The sequence below is a fragment of the Cololabis saira genome, chromosome 3, assembly GCF_033807715.1.
Source record: "Cololabis saira isolate AMF1-May2022 chromosome 3, fColSai1.1, whole genome shotgun sequence".
Lineage (NCBI taxonomy): Eukaryota > Metazoa > Chordata > Actinopteri > Beloniformes > Belonidae > Cololabis > Cololabis saira.
Window position 1 is genome coordinate 31,535,003 of NC_084589.1, and position 22,019 is coordinate 31,557,021.

The following is a 22,019-nucleotide window of genomic DNA, read 5'->3' on the forward strand; positions in this document are numbered from 1 at the left end:
TAATTGGTTATTTTATGCTCTATTTACCAGCAGGCCTCAATGTAATTTCTCATTCATATACGTTTTTTTTAAATATCTAATTAAAAAGGGCCTGAAAGGTCAGTGAACTCATTAATTTTCTTAAGCTTTTAAGTCAAAAAGACATACACATATGAAGGGATATTCTCCTTTGAACAACAACAAAAATGATGTATGGTGTGTTTTTTCTTTTTTATTGTTTTTTTCAAGATGAATAAAGATCAAATCAAATTTCATGTCACGAAAAGTCATGAGTCATTATGACTGACTATAGTGCAAAACCTATACTTTAAAAATTGATTGTTTATTTTCTTGTTATAAATAACAAATTAATGGGTTTGTGTGGACAAGCACGCACGGGTGGCTAAAGGCTGATTTATGGTTCTGCGTTAGACCAACGTGATCTATGGCGTAGGTTTACGCGGCGACGCGACCGTACGCGCGCATCAGGCTTTATAGATGACGAGAGGGTCCCGCCCCTTTGATATCCAAAACGGACAGTGTGAGGGAGAAACCGAGGACGCACGGAGGCTTTCCAAGTCCACCGGACTCCCTGGCAAACAGGCATCTGCACTCGGCTACCGGTCATGTTCGGGGTGCCGGATGGATGGAGAAGCTTTTGGACCTGGAGCAGTGAAGACACTCAGACAATTTGCAGACGAGACGAGTGAAGCGAACCAGCAACGCATGCCCGCTGACAGCATCCACAAACGAAATATATCGGCTTCTCCAGGATATGGGCATATTTTATTTCCAGATTATTCCCATTGCATTCCATTGGACTGAACAGTTCAGTTTCTGTTGCATTTCCTGCTGAGCAGGATGAGCGACAGAGGCTGGAGGAGAAAGTTGAAACCCCCTCAAACAGCTGCGGTGTCAGGTTGTGACAGGACGACAGTCATGTAGGGTGTCGTTTATTCTGATGGATGACATGCGGGAGACTTAGAGAAGAGGAAGGTTGTGAGGTGACATCCATCCCAGTGGAGACGCAGGATTCAATTTTATTTATATAGCGTCTAATACAACAAAAGTTGTCTCTATAGGCGCTTTTCCAGAGATCCATGCAGAACATGAGCAGTTATTACATAAACAATGGCAGGTAAAAATTCCCCTAGTGGGAGAAAAACCTTAAGCCAAACAGTGGCAGGGAAAAACTCCCCTTTAGGAGGGAAGAAACCTTGAGCAGGACCAGGCTTTACTGTTTTGCGCTCTTGGTCCCGGTGTTGTGCCAAAAAGTGATTGCCTGCCAGAATCTGATTCCTTCTGATTTGTGGCCGCGAGAGCGCGCACAGCAGCCCGTTGAACGACAGCGCTAAAACGTCAGATTTTCAGATTATGAAGCTCAAGAATGAGATCAAGTCATATTTAGGCAGAAACAACTTTTCATTAACTGTATTTGGTCTTCAATCAATTTTTGGCAGGTGAAAATGCCTATTTTGTGTTGTAATGGTCCTTTAAAAGCAATCATTTGAGCTCTAGTGTTTATATTATGAAGTTTAAGATTGAGATCAAGTCATATTTAGGCAGAAACAACTTTTCATTAACTGTATTTGGCCTTCAATCAGTTTTTGGCAGGTGAAAATGCCTCTTTTGTGTTGTAATGGTCCTTTAAAAGCAACCATTTGAGCTCTAGTGTTTATATTATGGAGCTCAATAATGAGATTAAATCATATTTAGGTAGAAACAACCTTTCATTAACTGTATTTGGCCTTCAATCCATTTTGGGCAGGTAAAAAGACCCATTTTCAGGGGAGAAATCAGATTCTGGCAGACAATCACTTTTTGGCACAGCACCGTCTCGTCTCGTCGTCTCCAGCTCCTGCAGGATTCCCGTCCACCATGGCAAGACTCCGGAGGAAGATTTGCGTCGCTCTGTTTCTCTTCACCTTGTTCATTTTCGGGACCTTTATGGCTCTGAGGACCCTAAAGCCCACGGACGGCTTCTCGGATCTGGCTCCGGGCTTGGACCTCCTTCCCATCCTAGGAGGGAAGGTGGACCGCACCGCCTCCCCGGATAATCAAGCCCGTCCGCCGGGCGCCAACAAGGCAGTGTTGTCCAACTTCAGTCCCGAAGGGATTGTGTTTTACGACGTTCACATTTTTTATTACACTTGGTACGGCAGCCCTCATATGGACGGCAAATATATCCACTGGGACCACATCCTGGTTCCGCACTGGGACCAGAAGATCGCATCCAGCTACCCGAGAGGGAGGCACATGCCGCCCGAGGACGTGGGCTCCAGTTTCTACCCCGAGCTGAACCCGTACAGCTCCCGGGACCCGGACGTGCTGGAGTCCCACATGGAGCAGATAGGAGCGTCCGCAGCAGGTAGTAGCCCGCACTTAGGAGAGGTACCCCCAGTACTCGAGTTGAGGGGGGATGAGGGGGGATGGCATCCCCCCTGAAATAAAAAACGGTCAAAATCATCCCCCCTTTCCACCCCTTATGTCATTTCATCAATGAATGTGCTATTTCAACATTTAGAGTCATTACCAGAAAAATAACTTATTTGACCATTTTCACCTGTTTCAAGTAAATTTTCACTTGAAATAAGTAGAAAAATCTGCCAATGGGACAAGATTTATCCTCTCATTACAAGCAATAAAATCTTGTTCCACATGCAGATTTTTCTACTTATTTTAAGTGAAAATCTACTTGAAACAGATGAAAATTGTTATTTTTTCCAGTGACGAGTCTTGTTTTAAGTGTAATGAGATTTTTTTTTTACTAAAATGAGACATTTTAACTAGAAATAAGACAAATATTCTTGTTAAGATTTTGAGTTTTTGGAGTGATCCATTTTACTTATCCTGTGAAGGAAAGAGGCATATTGATAAGTTCAGAAAACTGTTTTTTATTCTTGTGTTTTGATGTATTTAATGTAAGCCCAGTGGATATTTAAAGCTTACAGAAGGCTGCATTTAACTGCTGCTATGTAATTCCTGCAGTATTTCTGTAGGTGTTTTGGTCAGTGCTATTATTTGTAATATATTATAATATTTGTAATCAGCACAAATTATCTGTCCCCATATGATAAAATCCACCATCCCCCCTGATCTTTTTTTACAACTCGAGTACTGGGTACCCCGGATCTTTTGGAGTGAAACAGCTGAGAAGTCTCTTGTTTTCTTTGGTGCTCAGCAGATTTGCAGAAATGTGGCCGTTTTTCTGAGCACAAAGCGGCTTCCTTTTCTTCTGGACTGAGCAATGAGCATTTTCAGCACCACACATACTGGACAGCTCCCTACACGCTCAGATAGAAACCCCCAAACAAGTGCTGCTGCGCTCCCGCACAAGGCTCAGAATCAGAATCAGAACTAGAATTGACTGTCAAACTATTACATGTATAATTATTTCAATTTAAATACGGTATGTAATATGAGTAGTTTCAAAGTATTAAAATGTCTTCTAGCACACAGGGGCGCCTCCAAAAATGTTTCATAGGGGTGGCCAGATGGGGCCACTTAAATTCTTGGGGTGGAACCAAAAGTAAAAGCCATCATTACAGGACTTTATTATACTGTTGTAGTATACAGGCTCAGAAATACTTTTTTTTAACTTTCTAACTTGCCTGCACATATATTAATGATTAATACCATGTTGGTAAAAACCTAAGGCAGGGGTGTCCAAAGTCGGTCCTCGAGGGCCGGTGTCCTGCATGTTTTAGATGTGTCCCTTTTTTTATCAAACCGTGATACAAGGAGCTTGGTCATCAACAGAACTATCCAGACTTTGATGACAAGGTGGCGACGACCGTTAATTAGAATCAGGTGTGTTGATGCAGGGAAACAACTAAAACATGCAAGACTGCGGCCCTCGAGGACCGACTTTGGACACCACTGACCTATATATATATTTTTTATTATTAGGCTCAGAAATACTTAAAGAAACGCTTACTGATATGCATTTTGCCCAAATGATTTGGGATTTGGGATGAAACGCATAACTGACGATAGAATCTACGTGACCGGCAAGTGTATTTTTTTTTCTTTATTGAGGCAAATGGGGTGGCCAGCAAATTTGTAGGGGGGGCATGGCCACACCTGGCCACCCCCTGGTGCCGCCACTGCTAGCGCAGTGGTTCTCAACTGCGGTCCTCGGGACCCCTGCCCTGCACGTCTGAGATGTTTCCCTGCTACAGCACACCGTGATACAAGTACCTGTGTCATCAACATATATGTGCAGATCTTGATGACAGGCTAATGAGGACCATTAATTAGAATCAGGTGTGTTAATGCAAGGCAACATCTAAAACATGAAGGGCAGGGGAACCCGAGGACCGGAGTTCTAGCAAGTCTTTTTTTTATCTCTAAATTATGTTCTTGAAAGGCTCATGAATTTTTAATACACATTCTGTATTGTTGTCCGCTGCTTAAGACAGCCAAAGTCTGCCGCCTGGTGTCAAGTAACAAACCAAATGTATCAGACATGGGCAGGCGGCATACGATAGGCCCTGATGTTTCTGTGTTGCAGCTCAGTGGGTTATTGTACACCATCCGGAATGATGAGCAAACCATCCAATCCTCTGAAACCTCACTGCTTTAGCAGATGGATGATGGAAGGGCTAGCCCACAACACTTAGTTAAAACAATTAATTTAATTGGATACCACATCCAGCCAAACTGTAAACATTTCCCACTTTATGTGATGACTGATTCCCAGCCACTCGTAATTCTTAGGCATTAAATTAATAGCAGTGGTCATATTCTTAATGCATACAGAGTTATAGTCGGGAGATGTAAACAATCCCACAGCAAACAGACATGAGTTTAATGAATTAGCGCTGAGTGCATATCTGATGTGCCAGTTCCTCTCTGATGCCAGGCTGATACAAGGGCATTTTTCAGCCAGGAACAGAGTATGAAGAAGTAATCCCTCTCTGGGATTTATGAGCTGCCAGAGGCCCTGTGCTGTAGGATTTCCTCTTAAACAAGACATAATAAGTCATCTTGTTGACAATTGCGAAATCATAAAAATAATAACAGTAATAAACACGTTATGAAATTGGATAACTCATTGTGAGTTCTTTACGTTTCTAGGGGTTCTGATCCTGTCTTGGTATCCACCAGGCCTGGCGGATGACAACGGGGAACCCAGTGAAGATATGGTACCAGCTGTACTGGATGCTGCATACAGACACAACCTCAAGGTAAAGACATCAGCAAATGTTGTTAGTATGAGACAAAGAGATACACACGCAGAGGTGAATAGAGATGTGAAATCTAGCGGGGAAAGAGCCCAAGACTCGTGGAACAACAATGACTCAAATCTGCTCCGAGGCATGATGTTGAGCTATATTTGTACTGCATATACCAAGTTTGTTGATGCAAGAAAGAGTCTATTTTTGGTCGACATCTGCTGTTGGAGGATTTCACCACTATTTCCCTGGTAATACTGCTAAAGCTATTGCACCAAGAGTTTCACTTAACCCGGTATATCCCTTTAGACAAAACAATTAAACATAACATTCAACAGTAACAAAATATGGGCAAAGGTAAGCTGAGAATAGTCAAAATTAAGAGTTTACAGTTCTGTCTGGAGCCTGATTATTAAAATTATAAATCAGTTTAAATTTTAACTCTGTTCCTTTGGCTGAAGTAAAAAGCATAAAGACTTTATGAGATTAATGAAACAGTTCAGTGAATACGCCATATATCTTTTGATCTGGTATAGTCTCTGCAAGATAAACCTATTCATATCCCTGCTCATAAATAAGAACATAATTTGTTCCCACTGGCTAAGTTACAATATAACAGTTACACAAGAAATATATGGACTGGAATGAAGAGCCAACTTTCAAATAGTTGTGCATAAATGGTTTTATGTTTTGTAAAAAACAAAAAAATGCACCACAAAAATGAAAACCGAACATGCTGTCACACTCTGCCGGAGCATTAATGGAGAACAAATCACCAAAGTCAGGAATTATCAAAAGTTTAGCAACAGTCTGAAAGAAGAAATAGCACAGCTCCTTCTGTAAAATTACTGTAAATACAATTTGAACAAAACATGAATGAGCATTGCCACCAAATCCGTGGTGCATTAAAGGTATTGTGATATCATTTTTAACATGCTTTTAACACTATTAAAAGTCTTGGCCAACATCCCTCAAATGTGTCTAAAAGAGTGTAACAAGAAAAACTTCACTCTAGTACTCCATTCCTGGCTTTTTATGACAGTGTTTTTTTGCGCCGTGAAAAACGCTTCCCTTTTCCCCTTTCCTGTCAATCATTCCCCCGCTCCTCCTCCAAACCTCCTCCAACCAACTGCTACACACTTCTGCCGGCGTCTCCACACACACGCGCGCACACCGAACCACAAACACCGACACACAGCCCAGACAGGGCGACTACAGGCTGGGGATGAAGTCCAACCGGGACCAGAGGACCGGGACCGCAGCTCCCCGCGAGCAATACACTCACAGCGGCGTCGGAGAGTTAAGCCGGGAGCGACAGGCGAAGCATGCACGGAAAAGCAGCAGGGCGAAGCAGACAGTCCACAGCAAACAATCACAAAAATAAAGGCATGCAAGCAGCAGTGTCCCCTTATCTTAAGTCCAGTCAGTGGCCGCGGGTCTTCTTAGCAGTTTTCCTCCGGTGATGACAACAGAAGAGGCTCTAAACAGCTCCGTGTTAAGCCTGATTTATGGTTCCGCGTTAAATCGACGCAGAGCCTACGCCGTAGGGTTCAGCGTATGGTGCGCGTCGCCGCGTAACCCTACGCCGTAGGCTCTGCGTCGGTGTAACGCGGAACCATAAATCAGCCTTTATGGTGCGCTGGAGAGGAGAGGAGGCAGGGAGCTGGAGGAGGCGGTGATTTAGCGGCCCTTTACGTAACGATCCGCCACCAAACCAGATGCGCCGTTTTTGCACAGTTATGCGGAAAATCCCAGAAAGCACACAATACACTGAATGTTAAAAGTTTGTTGTTTTTTGGGTGTAATTGATGTCAAGACACCCAACAAAACACAAAAAAATCAAGAAAAATGTGTTTTTCATGTCACAATACCTTTTAAGAGCATCTCAGAGGCCAGGACTCAGTGTGTCAGAGTTTCACACATGACAAAACCACAGAACCAGGCCTGTCAGTAGAAACACATGACTGGCTGTTTATTTATGCAGTTGAAACAGGTGTCAAGTGTGTTTAAGAGGCATTTAATACACAAACCAGTCAGGACAATGTCACATTGACTAATGGCAACGCCATAAAACTGTGGTTTTGCCTTTGACATTGGCCCTAAAACAGCTGGGATAACAAAGTATGAAAGGTGGATTGTATTTACAAGCTGTTTTTGTGAGAGAGGATTCAAATCAATACCACATTATTTTCATCCATTTTTAAACGGATGGAAATAAGACTCGGAAGCATAGATCCTTGTGGTGCACTATTGTTAAAACCAAATGTCTCTTTTTCTTGACAGCCTATATAGACATACAGTAGCTGGCCATTCTGGTTCAACTCTGTGCTGTCACATTAATATGACACAAAACATATACATGCATATGCATATATATATATATATATATATATATATATATATATATATATATATATATATATATATATATATATATATACATGCATATATATGTATATATATGTATGTATATATATATATATATATACATACATATACATACATACATAAAATAAAATGACCCCCCCCTCCCAAGAATATCAAAACAACAACTTGTATTTGAATAACAATGAGTATTTAATGCACAGGACTTAAATGTGACCGAGCAGAAAAAAATAATGTAATGTGTAATTGTAATGTGATGTAAAGATGAGGATTTTTTATTTTCCTGCAGAAATGAGACATGTATTGGTCCTATTCCCTCACTAATCAGCTTTGATGAGAAGCAGGAGTTTTGTCAAGTCAGACTTTCACATTTGATATATTTGTCTCGTCTCCTCTCCGGCCGGAGGCAAAGAAAGAAACTCCTTCCCTTGTCCTTGTGAGATGAGAATGAAGGGATTAGACACGCAACACTGAGCGGACGAGGGTTTACTCATAATGCTGTTATAAAAGAAGCTAATCGAGGGAATTTGATATCACGTATAGAGTTGTCACCTGTGCTGCAGACAGTGTGTTATTTTCACAAAAACAGAGTGAAAAAAGGCAACTTGATTTGCTGCAACTCACTTTCATATTCAACATCTCATTAAACATTAAAGTGGTGCTCATGCTTGTGTGAAACAACAGCACTCAAAAAGTCAAAACCAGCGGTAGTTTAGACTAGAGTACACTGACCCTGATGAGTGCAGTTTCTCTTGTTTTCTTTTACCCAACATCCTCTCTCAGTTCTTGTTATTTGTGATGAAATTCTTTTATTACATTTGAACAGAACTACGGTACATAAAGTTTTGGATTCTTTAAGCATAGTTTACAACAAATACTCAAAAGTTATGGGCTGAGATAATTATAAACTCTAGTCCTAAATAATTGCTTCCTTCCAGGCTACTGAAAGACATGCTGAAAGGAAGGGATGGGGAGCCTATGAGGGCAGATAGCCCCACAGGAGCAGTGGTAAAATCCAAAGAAGCAGAAAAGGATTTGAGAAACACCTAGCTGTAATCATTCTGCTGCAACGTCAGATCATTGGGCAGTTGCTCTGCTGTGAAATCTCAGAACTATATTAACTAAAAGAAGGTGAACAAAGGGTGATAAAGGGCAAAGAAAACACTAAGGATAACATAGTATCAGAATTCAATAAAATCAATATCAATAAAAGAAATGAAAATAAAGTCTCTGAAAGATAGATCCCCATCTCTATGCACTTTGGTTTCCACCTTTGCCTCGTCTTGAGTTGTATTATTTTGTTTATCAGAGTACATTTCCAAAATGATGGTTTACAACTGTGTTTACGACGGTAAACACATTAATGCGTGCGGATGATATACAACCACAATAACATTTTAAAAAGAGACAGGCTACTGTAAAATGTCAGTAAAAACAGGATACAGTGATCTGAAAATCTCATAAATCCATCTCTTATTAATGACTGAGTAAATGTACCATCTTAAAAATAACATGAGCTAAAATAATGAGGTAATTTCTGAACTTGATGGCAGGGGCACATTTCAAGAAGAAGAAAAAGGGTTGGGACAGAGTTTGCATCCCATCTTCTTTTAAAAACAGTCCATAAAGGTCTAGGAACTGAGGAAACCAGCTACTGGAGTTTTGAGAGAGGAAAATTGTCCCAGTCTCGTCTGATACACGATTCAAGCTGCCCAACAGTCCTACGTGTCTTTTAATTTTTTTTAAATGCATATATTTTTCATTCACAATGTGACAAATGTGTTTAACAGATGAAAGGTTTGGATTATCAGGGTAGGGACTCTTGTACATTAAAGCTAGGCTTTTCTAGTGGATGCAGTATGCGGTTCAACATTTTCTTGCTGAAAGATGCAAGGCCTTTCCTAAAAAAGATGCGTGGGTGAGAACATATGCTGCACTAAAACTTGTTTATACATTTCAGCACAGAGGTTTCCTTTCCAGATGTGCGAGCGAACCATTACACTGGCACTAACGTGCCCCCATACCGCCAGCGATGGAGGCTTTTGAACTGAGTTCTGATAACAAGCCAGATTGTACCTCTACTCTTTTTGGGTTCAGAGGACACAGAGCCTAAGATGTCAGAAAAGAATTTCAAATTTTGCTTCGCCTGACCACAGAAAGCGGACAGAGTTCCGCTTTGCCTCAATCCATTTTAAATGAGCTGAGATAGCACTGGGCGGCATTTTCTGGATCATGTTCAAAAATGGCTTTGTTACATGACAGAGTTTTAACCTGCACTTGTGGGTGGCACAACAAACTTTGTCCTTAGACGGTCATTTCCATAAATGCTCCTGAGCCCGTGCCATTATTCCCATTACGGAATCGTAGCTGCTTTTAACACAGCGCTGCCTGAGGGCCCGATGGTCACAGGCATCCAGTTTTGAATGCTGGCTTTGTCCCAGGCACGCAAAGATGTGATCGTCTGAATCCTTTGTTTTTGTTGTAATGCACTTTTGATGATGTGATATTCATAATTTCATGCTGGAGAACATTATTCTTGTTATTGTTTCACAATTTATAGACAGTTTTTTTGCAGACTGGCAAATCTGTGCTGTGACCTTTGGTTGTGGTTGTTTCAGATGTTCTTGTCCAGTTTTGTTCTTACATCCGTGCCCTCAGATTCCTGCAACTAAACTTGGATGTACATTCCAATAAAAGGTTAGGATAAATGATAACAAGCCTCTGAAGTTTGACTTTTTGCACCATTACAATACTTATAGGCAACTAGTCATCATATCTCCTGCTCTCTGAAACACATGTTAATGCTCAGTAGTACACATATATGGTTCTTTAATATATTTGCATTATACTAAGATGCATTCATTTTCAATGGCTTTTGTCCTTAATGGATTTTTCCCCCTTACATTACTTTTACTTTTATACTTTAAGTAGTTTTGAAACCAGTACTTTTATACTTTTACTTGAGTAAAAAACTTGAGTTGATACTTCAACTTCTACAGGAGTATTTTTAAACTCTAGTATCTATACTTCTACCCGAGTAATGAATGTGAATACTTTTGACACCTCTGCGTGACGCTGCCATAGAATTCCAAATATATTTAATGATTTATATCTGGTGTGTTTTCTACAGCACAGTCTGGAATTGGGGGTAGTAATTCAGATATTCAGAAGGAGTTATGGTAAAGCAAATTCAAATAAGGAGAAACAAGATGATACTAGGTTGAATGCTGACTCAGCATTCAAACTAGTATATTGTGTAGTTAGACGTGCAGTTCGACCTTACATCTAAACACAGTCCTGATGTGTCCTCATGACACATTGAAACCAAATGTTAACACAAACCACAGCAGGCGTTATGCTTTCGGGCTTCCTGGCAGGCAGTTGGAAATTTCTCCTGTTAAGTAACGAAGGAAAACTTGCACCGTGCTTCCATTAATGTAGCAATCCCACACCACATTGCTAAAAACACCCTTCGTAGGGGAGTGCTACAAAAGAAAGCAGTGTACTTGTCTGTATATAAGGTGAACAGTGTTTCAGCAGCTCCCACACAGCTCGGGCATTGTGTACGGCAGAGTTGGAGCGCTCATCACATGGAGCCTCCTCAGCAGCGCCGCTGCCTGACCTCAGCTCAAACCGGAGCGGAAATAGTCCTTCTGCCCAAGGGAGTGTGGGGGCGGCTCGGTGGGGACAGAGCGGGGTAGGGAGTTAGATGCAGTCAGAAAGGAGCAGAGGGAAAAATGAGCATCATGGGTCCCATGACTCAGTTTGAACAATCTTCACCCTGAGGGCGGTAAAAGTTCTGTCCCGTAAGTAGGCCATGTCAAGTACACAGAGATACAGCCCATGGCTGCCCTGTGATAGCTTCGGCCACACTGTCTTGTTTTCAGACAACACCATTTAGTCTTACACAAACTTCTGTGGCGTGTGTCCACTGGATCTGAGCACAGACAGAAAGCAACGCTCCAACATACAGAATTTGCTGGAAATTGGTGGAAAAGGAACCGATTGTAATAAAGGTCTGGACTTCTCGCTGGCTCACTTCCCTCCTCGTGTGCCTTCTGCATGACATGCCACTAAAGCCCCCTCTGCTCAGCATAAATCCTGCTGTAGTTGATCCAGGGACATGGGTGTTATGAGCTCTGCTCAATTTTAAATGACCACAGATAAATAGTCAAATGCACTAGGAAAAATTGGTTTTGCAGCAGTCTGTATTCTGCTGCAGCAAATCAAGACCTCAACAGCTTTGTGTCTCCTCTGTGGGTGATAATTATGTGTTTTTACATCCTCTTAATACCCCGGCTTCTCAAGACAGGTTGATCTCAGTTTACTGAGCTGACACTTTCAAACAAAGTCTGGAGAGCAATGGCTTTATAAACTCTAAGCCAGGATTTACTTGTATGGCTGCAATCTTCATTCCTCTCTCTTCTCCTAAAGTTGGCGACTTGCAGTTAAATTGCATCTTACGTCATCAAAATGGCAATTTTGATGTGAATGAAGGCACTTAGCTTCTCAGTTTGTGGCACAAAGTCATTCTGCTTGTCTCGCCACCATCTTGGCAATATATCCACACATAACTGCACTTAAGCCAAAAATCTCTTTAGTGTATTAGTACATTTACAGTCAGTGTCACAGTGGTGGCGCTGCCAACCGGACAAATACTGCAGGAAAACTGCATGAAATACAGGCTCCTTACAGACTGAACACAAGTTAGATAAAAGTCATTCAGTGTTAGTAGTGGTAGTTGCTATCGTCATCCAAAAAAAGCAATTTTTCTTCACATTGTTCTCCATCGGTGTCCACTGCTGGTGAAGTGGTGTTTCGCTTTATGTATAATTAAAAGCTACTGGATTCTCTGGCCTCCCTTTAAAATATTCAGCTGAAGCAACTTTTGTGTACACGCCACTTCAGGACTCTTGTTCCTTCCATACTTTGTTCCCCCATCAATGGTTTCCAACAAAACCATTAAGTGATTCTTGCAAAAGCCTGGAGGGGGTGAGCGACTCATGGCCGAGGAATTGGTCATGAAATGAAAAAAAAAAGAATGCAGAACACATCTTTACTGTCAGTGTAAGTTAAAAACTGTTGTGTTGGTGACCACGGTAATTTAATCCTCTCTCTCGTTTTTAGAAAAACTAAATTATGACACTTTATGATGGTAAGGTACCCCCCCTCCAAAAAAAAACAAAAAAAAAAAATCCCAGATGCTTTGCTTAAGTGCAGCTCAAAAGTTATTGTGTTCAACTAATTTGATTTGCAGGTACTGTAAAAGAAGAGGGTTCTATTTTTTTGCAAGTAGATTGAACAGTCTCCTCAGCTTTAATATTTGAAATTTACATTCATGATTTTCAGCTGTTTTCCATCTTATTAATGTTTACTTACAAATACGAAGCTCCTATAGTCCCCTTGTCAGCTCCTACATGCACTCTCCCTTCAAAATGAGTTGAGGTCTCCTGGAACTGCTGACTGTCACAATTTCATGTATCAGAGAAAACTAACTCACTGTGTGTCCGCTTTCATCTTTTTCTAGGTTGCATTTCACATCCAACCGTACAGAGGACGAAATGACCAGACTGTGCACGACAACATCAAGTACATAATTGACAGGTGAGCTGCTCGTCGGGCCGCGCTTCATCACTGATGCAGCTCGGGTAGAAAGCCATTAAGATTGCATGCATTGCTGTGCAAACAGAGGTTATAACATTGAAATACTTTTAGGTTGAATTTTTTATTAAAGGAGGTCCAGTTTCATGACTTATGGATGAGTTTTAGAAGTAAAAAGCATTTTTCTTTTAAACCTTAGCATGGAAAAAGCCCCCTAACACGTGTACAAACAAACTCAAAGGCCCTGACAAAACCTACCCTCCAAATGTTTCTCTCTAAGCAAATCGGGTATATTTCCAAAGTGTTTGTGTTTTATTATAGATTTTTCAATCCTTTTAAAACATTTTTTAGATACAGACCAATTGACCAAGTGGCTTTATTTTGGTTGTAGTCTAACTTTTTACTTTCTTAAAAGGTACGGTGACCACGGGGCCTTCTACAAGTTTACCTCCAGCACAGGGAAGAGTCTTCCTCTGTTCTACATTTACGACTCGTACCTAAATCCCCCGGAAGCCTGGTCTGAGTTCCTGACACCCACCGGCTCCCACAGCGTGCGCGGCTCTGCCTACGACTCCATCTTCATCGCTTTGATTGTGGAGGAGCGCCACAAGCACGACATCCTGGCGGGGGGCTTTGACGGCATGTACACCTACTTTGCCTCCAACGGCTTCTCCTTCGGTTCTTCTCACCAGAACTGGAAAGCCATCAAGGCTTTCTGTGACGGGAACAACCTCCTCTTCATCCCCAGCGTCGGACCCGGCTACATTGACACCAGCATTCGACCCTGGAACAACCACAACACTCGCAACAGGGTGAACGGCCGCTACTACGAGACCGCCCTGCAGGCGGCACTCAACGTGCGGCCGGAGATCGTCAGCATAACGTCCTTTAACGAATGGCACGAAGGGACGCAGATTGAGCGGGCGGTGCCTAAAAAAACAGTGACACGTGTGTACTTGGACTATCAGCCGCACGGGCCTGATCACTACCTGGAACTGACCCGCCACTGGGCCGAGCAGTTCAATAAAGAGAGGGAACAGTGGCTTATTTGACAGAGCGCCCTGGTGGAAAGAGGCCTAGAAACTGACTGATAGGTTTGGGAGTACAGAAGGACACGACGTAGTGCACTTAAGTGTCCCCAAGCTCATCTGCAAGAAAAGACATTAATTAATATTAATGAGTTAGGGTAAAGCAGGATGAAAAACTTTGACAATCCAGAACTCTCTGAAGATCCATTTGAACTTTGTTCGCCTGTCCAACAAATACAACGTGCCACCATGTAAGGGCATCACTACCGTGTGTACGGTAAAATGTTGAATTACCAATAATCAAGACAATCTACTTTTCCTTTATGCAAAATAGTGCCCTTTCTGTTCTTCCCTATACCAAAGTCGAGAAAGTCTGTAAATGAGGTGGTGTCATGGTTTTTAAAAATTGCAACTATTGTAATTTTTTTTTGCATGATGTTACAACTTCAACATGATTCCTGCAAATTTTGGAAAAGATTTGGATTTCACGTGAGAAAAATAAGGACGTCACATTTATTCATTAAACTTAAAGATTGAGGAAATAGTCTCCTTACTCTTAAACAGGAACAAAATCCATCCATCAGCGCACAAATTTATGTGCAAATCCTGCAATTGGACTGTGTTTTAGGTTTTTTAAATTATTATTTAAGTATATAAGTCCATCATCTAGCTGCTTGGTTACCTTATGCTTACATCACTCTTCCTACCAAGAAATATTTATACAAATAAACTATATCTATCCATCCATCCATCCAGCCACCACATTTATGCCCTTTTAGAGACTCTCGGGGATTCCATGTGCAGCTGGTCGATCTCAGGACTACCGGTAACCATTCACACGACCCTGACTCCACCGTGCATGTCTTGGGCTGTGAGAGAAGCCACCACAAGACTGCTGCAGCTCTGTGTTGCCTCCGCTCCGCGTTGAGGTTTTTCTACTTCTGTCAGAGATGGAAGCCTCTGCCCTACATGTTTCAGATGTTTTCTGCTTCATCAAACCTGATTTACAGAAATGGGTCAGATGGTTTGCGAGCTCTGCAGAAGCTTCACAGTGACTTGTTTGAACTGAGCGTTGGTGCAGATGCTGAGCTCAGAATCATTTAACAAGCAAAAGCACAAAAAAGTCAAATTATTTGGCATTAGGATCATAAATAAAGCCAGAATAATAATGGAAAAATAAATAAATCACCATTTATCACCAATTTCCAATTATTCCACTCTTACAAATAATCTTTTGTTCCCCCTCAATTGTAAATAAACTATATTCACATTGAGCAAACAGTACTTTCTTTTAGTTAAATGAAAATATTATGATGAGATAAATCAAAGGCTAAAAGATTACTGGCATCTTTTAAAAAAGTAAGCTTGTTTAAAACATTTGAGAATAAGTGCTTTAATCAATGCATCTGCACTTCATTTCCTTATTACGGGTAACTGAGTCTTTCGATTTTACAACCAAATAACCAGAATCAATCGTGATTCAAACCAAGACACTTCTGAATGAAAACAAAAAGCTTCTAAAGCATGAAGAAAACTGTTGGAATAAAATAAAATACTAACCTCTTTATTGCCATTATATAATCCATTAAACACGTTTACATCAGGCACTTAAAAGAAAAAAACAACAGCAAAACCCCCTCCAGGTTGGAGCAGCCACACACCACAATTAAAACATACCGGTATATTACAGTTTCACCAAGTTAATATTACTGGGGTCTCAACATATGTAACTAATTATTGTAAATTGTAACAAGTGTTGTGTGAATATCACACTGGCTGGCATTAAATAAACATGGAAGGGGTTTAATTTCTGAATGTTTGCACGTAGATTCATCGAGTGCTCCCTCATTTCTAACCAAACATTAACAATAAGAAGCAAAAATATAAATATCTTCTCTGCTGTGCAACCACGTCCAACATATTAGGCAGCTGACATTACTTGATGTCACTGGATAAATTGTAGAGAGCTACTACATCCTCTCATCATCCCAGGACAGCATCATGATAAAAACAAGATATAAACACCCAAAGAAAATAAAAGTCTGCACGATAAGAAGAGTCAGTCACGGTTTAAGACTCGATTTCTTCCTGAGCTGTGTTTTTTTCTTCATTTCTCTCCTTGGGAAAAGTGAGATGAACAGACTCATGTTCTCCACAAGCGTCCCAGGGTTAGAGCCGGTTGTGCGTCTCAGTGTGTGTTTTGGAGTGTGGAGAGTTTAAAAGGTCATTCTTGCCCCGAGTCCTCTGACAGTCCATATTTGCGCTCCAGCACGTCAAGTGTAGAAGAAAGGGCACTGCAAACAAAATTAGGGTCATTTCTTGTTTAACGTACAGTTCTACTGCAGGGAGGGGGGTCAGAAGTGGAAGGGATCTGAATCTCAGTCATACTTAAACAAAAATAAACAAGATGTGATCAAATAAAATCATATATAAATATATATATATATATATGTATATATGTATTGTATTGCATTTTGGATGACTTCATTGTGAGATAAAAAGGAGAGGGTTTTAGATGGCTCATTCATGCAAAACACCTAGTTTACAGTATTTACATATTGTATTTGCACCAGCTTGGCCACAGCTGGCACCCTGACAAGATTGTTATTGGTGAAATTTAAACATGGAGAACTTAACTATCCCCCCTTTTGGCAAAAGGGCAGTTATGTCTTATATAAACACACCAAAGTCAGAAAAGGCCCAGGGCCTGATAATATTTATGGCCACCTGCTCTCTTCGTGTGCTAAGCAATGAGGCCGCATCTCCTTTCACGTCTTTCGGGTTGTCACTCAAGCAACAGAGAAGTGGAAACAGAGTACAATCATTCCAGCTAAAAATAAACATCCAAACGATATTAGACCTGTTGATCTGACTTCATTAACAAATGCTTTGAAAGACTCAGGAGGGAGAAACTTCTAAGGACCTTGTGTAACCCGCTGTCGGTGTATCTCATGCGCTCTCATGTGCTGCATCCAAATACTGGGATCTTGAAAGAGTTTGTTATTTGAACTTTTCTCTAGAAAAGTATGGGGGAAGGCTTGCAGCAGTCAGTCGCTGCCATCCCCCTGTTTAATTAATTTTAGTCCTTGACTTCTGCTCTCAAGGTTCAGCTATCGATACGAGAACTACTTAACCCCGCAATCATCATCATTTTAAATGCAGACAAGAGGATCAGTGTGCAAGTCCTCAGCTGGTAGAGTTGTACTGTGGCTACGGGTCACAACTTTTGCATTTTACCATTTGCTCCTGACCGGGACTATTTTCGTTGTTTAAGCATGCAAGGCTAACCAGTGTTGTTGATCCTGGACTCGCTGTGCCCTGGATACTTTCATGTGTCCGTGGGTTTCATGTACTTTCGATATTGGTTTGGGCTTGTTATGTATTCTCTATTTGCTGCTAAACAAATTGCCCAACTGGGGACACAAATAAATGAGGTTAAAGTTGCTCCAGTGGTCCAGTAAATGGAGAGCAGCTTGAGGGTAGCAGTCATGCAGGCGGGTGCTTGATGGAAGTGGATATTGACGAGGAAATGATGTGTGCACAACTGTGGTCTACATGCATGCAAACACGTACTGACTTTAAAATCATTTCATTGGAATGTCTGTTTTTTTTTATCCTCGGTGAAAATTCAAATTGAAGAGGCAGCGTTCACCTTCATGTGTGGCGATGCGAAAAAGATGACCTGCTTGGAAATGCAGGAATCATCACATGTGCAATATTATAGCAGCAAATATTAATTCAACTGTTGAACCTGAATGTTTGTTTTTTTCGGATATTTGCTCATTTCAATTTTCACCTTGAAGCATCTTATTTTTTTGTGTGAAAACATTAACATGCAGGATCATAGTGTGAGTTCCTCCCATTTCTCTGTCACAGATGATAAAGCACTGTTGTTCACCTCACTGGTGATAATAAAGAAGTGCTAAACTGACTTAAAACAACAACTCTGACCGCAAATCTAGCAATGTTCCAGACAAAGTCTGCAGGACTGTAAGGTCTTGCTCTCCCACTGCAGACACACGTCACTTTTTGCTCAGTCAGTAGCACAGAAAAGCCAGCAGCAGCTCCCATAAATAACCTGTCAGCACATGCTCGGCCTTTGTTACGCTGACAGTTGCTGTGCACCGTGTGTGAAATAAATGAAAAAAATATTCTACTTCTTCACCCTCTCTTTTTCGTGATCCTTTTACATGTTGATATTGCCTCTATGACAGCACAACGGGTGTCTTTAACTTATGTGCATCAGTTTCTGCCCAGACATTTTTACAGCTTTCAATATTTGCTTTTGACAGCAAATGAAAGAAGAGTAAATGGGACAGCCTTCAGGCTTCATACTGCATAAATGAAAGCAGAGATTGAGGCAGTTTGTTTGTGTTTTTGTTGGATGGACTACCCATGAATGCTGATGTGAATTTCAGGAAAATAGCACCGGAGAAGTGAAGCCAGGGGAGGGATAGAAACCAACAATTTCTGGTATGAATTTTGATTTATTTCTCCAAACTAGCAAAATAAAGAATTTGCCTCGGCAAAGCTGGTCTCCTTATAATGCATACGTTTTTTTTTTTTTATTTCCTTTCACTACATGGTGGTCGAGTGTGTAAATTATTTTACATTACATGCAGACAGCACATGCAGCAGAGTTATTGAGGGTGAACCTACCAGCCAGGTCTGATGATGCGATATTTGCCGAGTACCGACAGGTCAACCACCGTTGACCCGAGGCGGCTCTGGTCCTGTATCGGCCCACCGTCCACCACCACCGCTAGTCTTGGCCAGAGGTCTTGAAACTCCTTCAGTGGAGGAAATAAGAAGTCATTATTACAGCATTTATCACAACCTACAGACACTGTGAGACAGTGTTTGTTTTTGACACTTACATGCGCTTCTAGCGTGCTGGTTTGTGAGCTGATGTTGGCGCTGGTGAGTGCAAGAGGTTCATCACACATCTGACAAAGTCTCCGCATGAAGGCATGTTTGGGGATACGAACACCCACGAGCTGAGAAGCATGCAGAGACAAAGATGACATTTGAATGATATTTGCTGCTTTGTTTTTTTATGGTATTCAAATAAAAGGAGCAGACTTACAGATGTAAAGGGGTTGAGATCTAAGTTCAAGGCTTCAGACCTTTCAAACACCAGAGTGACAGGACCAGGCAGCAGGTCATCCAATAGTTCCTTCTTCACCTCCACTTTACAGTACCTGTCCGTGGAAACAAGAACTACAGTTACTCAGAAAGGGGGGGATTTATGACAGCATCAAAAAACTGTGTACGAGTGCTCTGTACACCCGAGACTTCCAGTCTAAGTCAGAGTGCCGTCATCTGCAGAAAACACTTAAATGACTCTGCAGACTGAGTACAGAGAACTGTTGAACTGTTTTGTGGCCAGGATTTTGAACACTTTGAGCTCCGGGAAATTTTTATTCGTCGATGTATGATGGCTTACTTGTCAGCTAAATAAATATTGTGCTATAGAGATAAGAATATTCCTCTGCCTCATCTAGTGTATACATGCCAGCTAAATGTAGCAGTAAACCGTTTCTGTAAGAAAAAACACACTCTTTAAGAACTGCCATTAACAAACAGTATTTATACTGACAATTAAACTCCCATCAACCCACAATGGTAAACATCAAGTAAACTAAAGCATGCACTCAGTGTCAAATTCTAACCAAAGCGGAGACTTGCACGCTCACCTGTAGATATCTTGAATATCTCCGACACAAATAGCCAGCGGCTTCTGTCCGTTCCGTCCTTTCATGCCGTAGATCTTTCTAACCGCATCAGAGTTTTGGGCCAGACATGCCAGGCCGTAGATGGTGTCGGTGGGCACAGCAACAACATCACCGTCTTTCAGAGCCTTCACCGTGCAGTCCAGGATATCAGTATTGTCTGCAGGTTGGGAGGGGGTGACAGTGAAGTCAACAAGACATCAATCACAGTATGACTTACATTACAATAGATGCAAACATACGTTTTGAAATATGAGAAGAGCACACTTAAGGAGGAGAGCACACACCACAAAAAAGGGCAAATGTGTATTTGAAACAGAAAGAAAAATCTGGTGAGGGGGGCACTGCATTTTTAATCCACAGGAGTTTATTTTAAATTACTTATTACTGTTATTTCAGTGTCCCAGCCTGAAGTGTCCTTTTCTTACACTAGTTTGATCTCACAGTCATTGCCGAGTATAAATCCTACTCAAAAGAAAAGGAATTTGAAGGAGAAACTCTAAACTACAAACATAATTGTGATGGAAAAGGTTCAGTTACTACAGTTATTTCAGTACATTTTGTTCAGAGCAGTTTTGTATCTGTGCAGTTTGGGATTAGCTGTTTTACACACTTTGGACTATATGTAAGAAAATATTAATCTGAAATGATCAATTTCATTCCTTTATTTCTGATTCAAAAGAATTTGTATGCACTCTGATTGTTTTACAACAAACATATTTGGTTCCAACTGATATCTTCACATGATGCTTAGACTATTGATTACCGGTATGTGTCAGATTAAATGTATATAGTGCATAACGTGGGGCGTGGCGAGAAAATTACTTATCTGATGTAACAGATTGCAATGTTTACATTTCTTTACAACCAATGTAAACTGATTTTCTGCAATTTAAGCTTATTTAATGCCCATGGCTGCTTTAACACATGTGGGTTTACATTGAGAGGCGTTCAGGTGCACCAGTACCTGCGTGGGATCCCTGATGAATGGTCGGCCCGTTATTGGACGGCGGCAACAGCCTCAGCAATCTGGTCTTCAGCTCTTTACACATGTCTGCCGTGAGTGGACGAACCCCCGATGAAGTGTGAGCTCTTCTGAACTGGGTTAATACGGCGGCGACGTAGCCGACTGAATTCATAAAAGCATATAAACTCAAACGTTTAGACCCCCGAACGCACCATGCTGTTGTCGCCTGATGCAATGACAGACCGCTTCCGGGTTACGCCCACAAAGAAAAGCGTCATCTTTCTTAAAGGGCCAGGACCAGGAGATAAAAACAAACTAAACAATCAAAAATAAAAGTTTGATAAACAGGACTATCTCAGAAAATTAGAATATTGTGATTTTCTGTAATGCAATTACAAAAACGTCATACATTCTGGATTCATTACAAATCAACTGAAATATTGCAAGCCTTTCATTATTTTAATATTGCTGATCATGGCTTACAGCTTAAGAAAATTCAAATATCCTATTTAAAAAAATTAGAATATTCTGGGAATCTTAATCTTAAACTGTAAACCATAATCAGCAATATTCAAATAATAAAAGGCTTGCAATATTTCAGTTTATTTGTAATTAATCCAGAATGTATGGCTTTTTTTTTTTTTTTTTTTAAATTGCATTACCGAAAATAAAGAACTTGATCACAATATTCTAATTTTCTGAGACAGTCCTGTAGGCCTAAACATACACATAAATCGTACACTTAAAACAGTTATCCCTTCTTAATATTTGTATTGTATTAAGGTCAACGTATTTCTAAAAAACACATTTATACACAAACTTACCTTCTGTTTTTGCTTTAATTTCAAAACTGAACAGAAATAGCTCTGTTTGGTTTATTTTTAGACCTTAACAAATTACATAGGTTTTTATCTTGCTTTACTTAAAATCTGTATATATATAATGCCAAAATTAGGCTTTCTTGGACAGACTACAAGCAGTCATCTTTTCTTTATTTTTCCAAAAAACAAACCTTATGATTTGTTCTCATATCACCTGTCCTCATTGTGCTCCTCCAGCTGGAGGCCAATTAGGTAAATGTAAATCACTTGCTATATAAAAGGTGAGAAATCCCCATCTTACACTAAACATTGAACCCAATATGTCTACA

At 40.8% G+C, this 22,019-nt stretch overlaps 2 protein-coding genes across 2 annotated transcripts; one reads left to right on the forward strand and one right to left on the reverse strand.

Moving 5' to 3' along the window:
- The first annotated feature begins 538 nt into the window (after positions 1-538).
- Positions 539-17,147, forward strand: LOC133436823 (glycoprotein endo-alpha-1,2-mannosidase-like protein). The gene is made up of 4 exons (XM_061717249.1): positions 539-2,347; positions 5,059-5,168; positions 13,069-13,145; positions 13,558-17,147. The coding sequence occupies exons 1-4, from the start codon at positions 1,858-1,860 to the stop codon at positions 14,192-14,194; spliced, it is 1,314 nt and encodes a 437-aa protein (XP_061573233.1). The 5' UTR covers positions 539-1,857; the 3' UTR covers positions 14,195-17,147.
- yrdc (yrdC N(6)-threonylcarbamoyltransferase domain containing) lies at positions 15,580-21,103 on the reverse strand. Its single transcript, XM_061717250.1, has 6 exons — positions 20,870-21,103; positions 19,867-20,062; positions 19,257-19,371; positions 19,048-19,167; positions 18,830-18,960; positions 15,580-16,464 (listed from the first exon to the last, which is right to left on the reverse strand). Exons 1-6 carry the CDS (start codon positions 21,039-21,041, stop codon positions 16,395-16,397), a joined length of 804 nt encoding a protein of 267 aa, XP_061573234.1. The 5' UTR covers positions 21,042-21,103; the 3' UTR covers positions 15,580-16,394.
- Between the last annotated feature and the right edge of the window lie 916 nt (positions 21,104-22,019).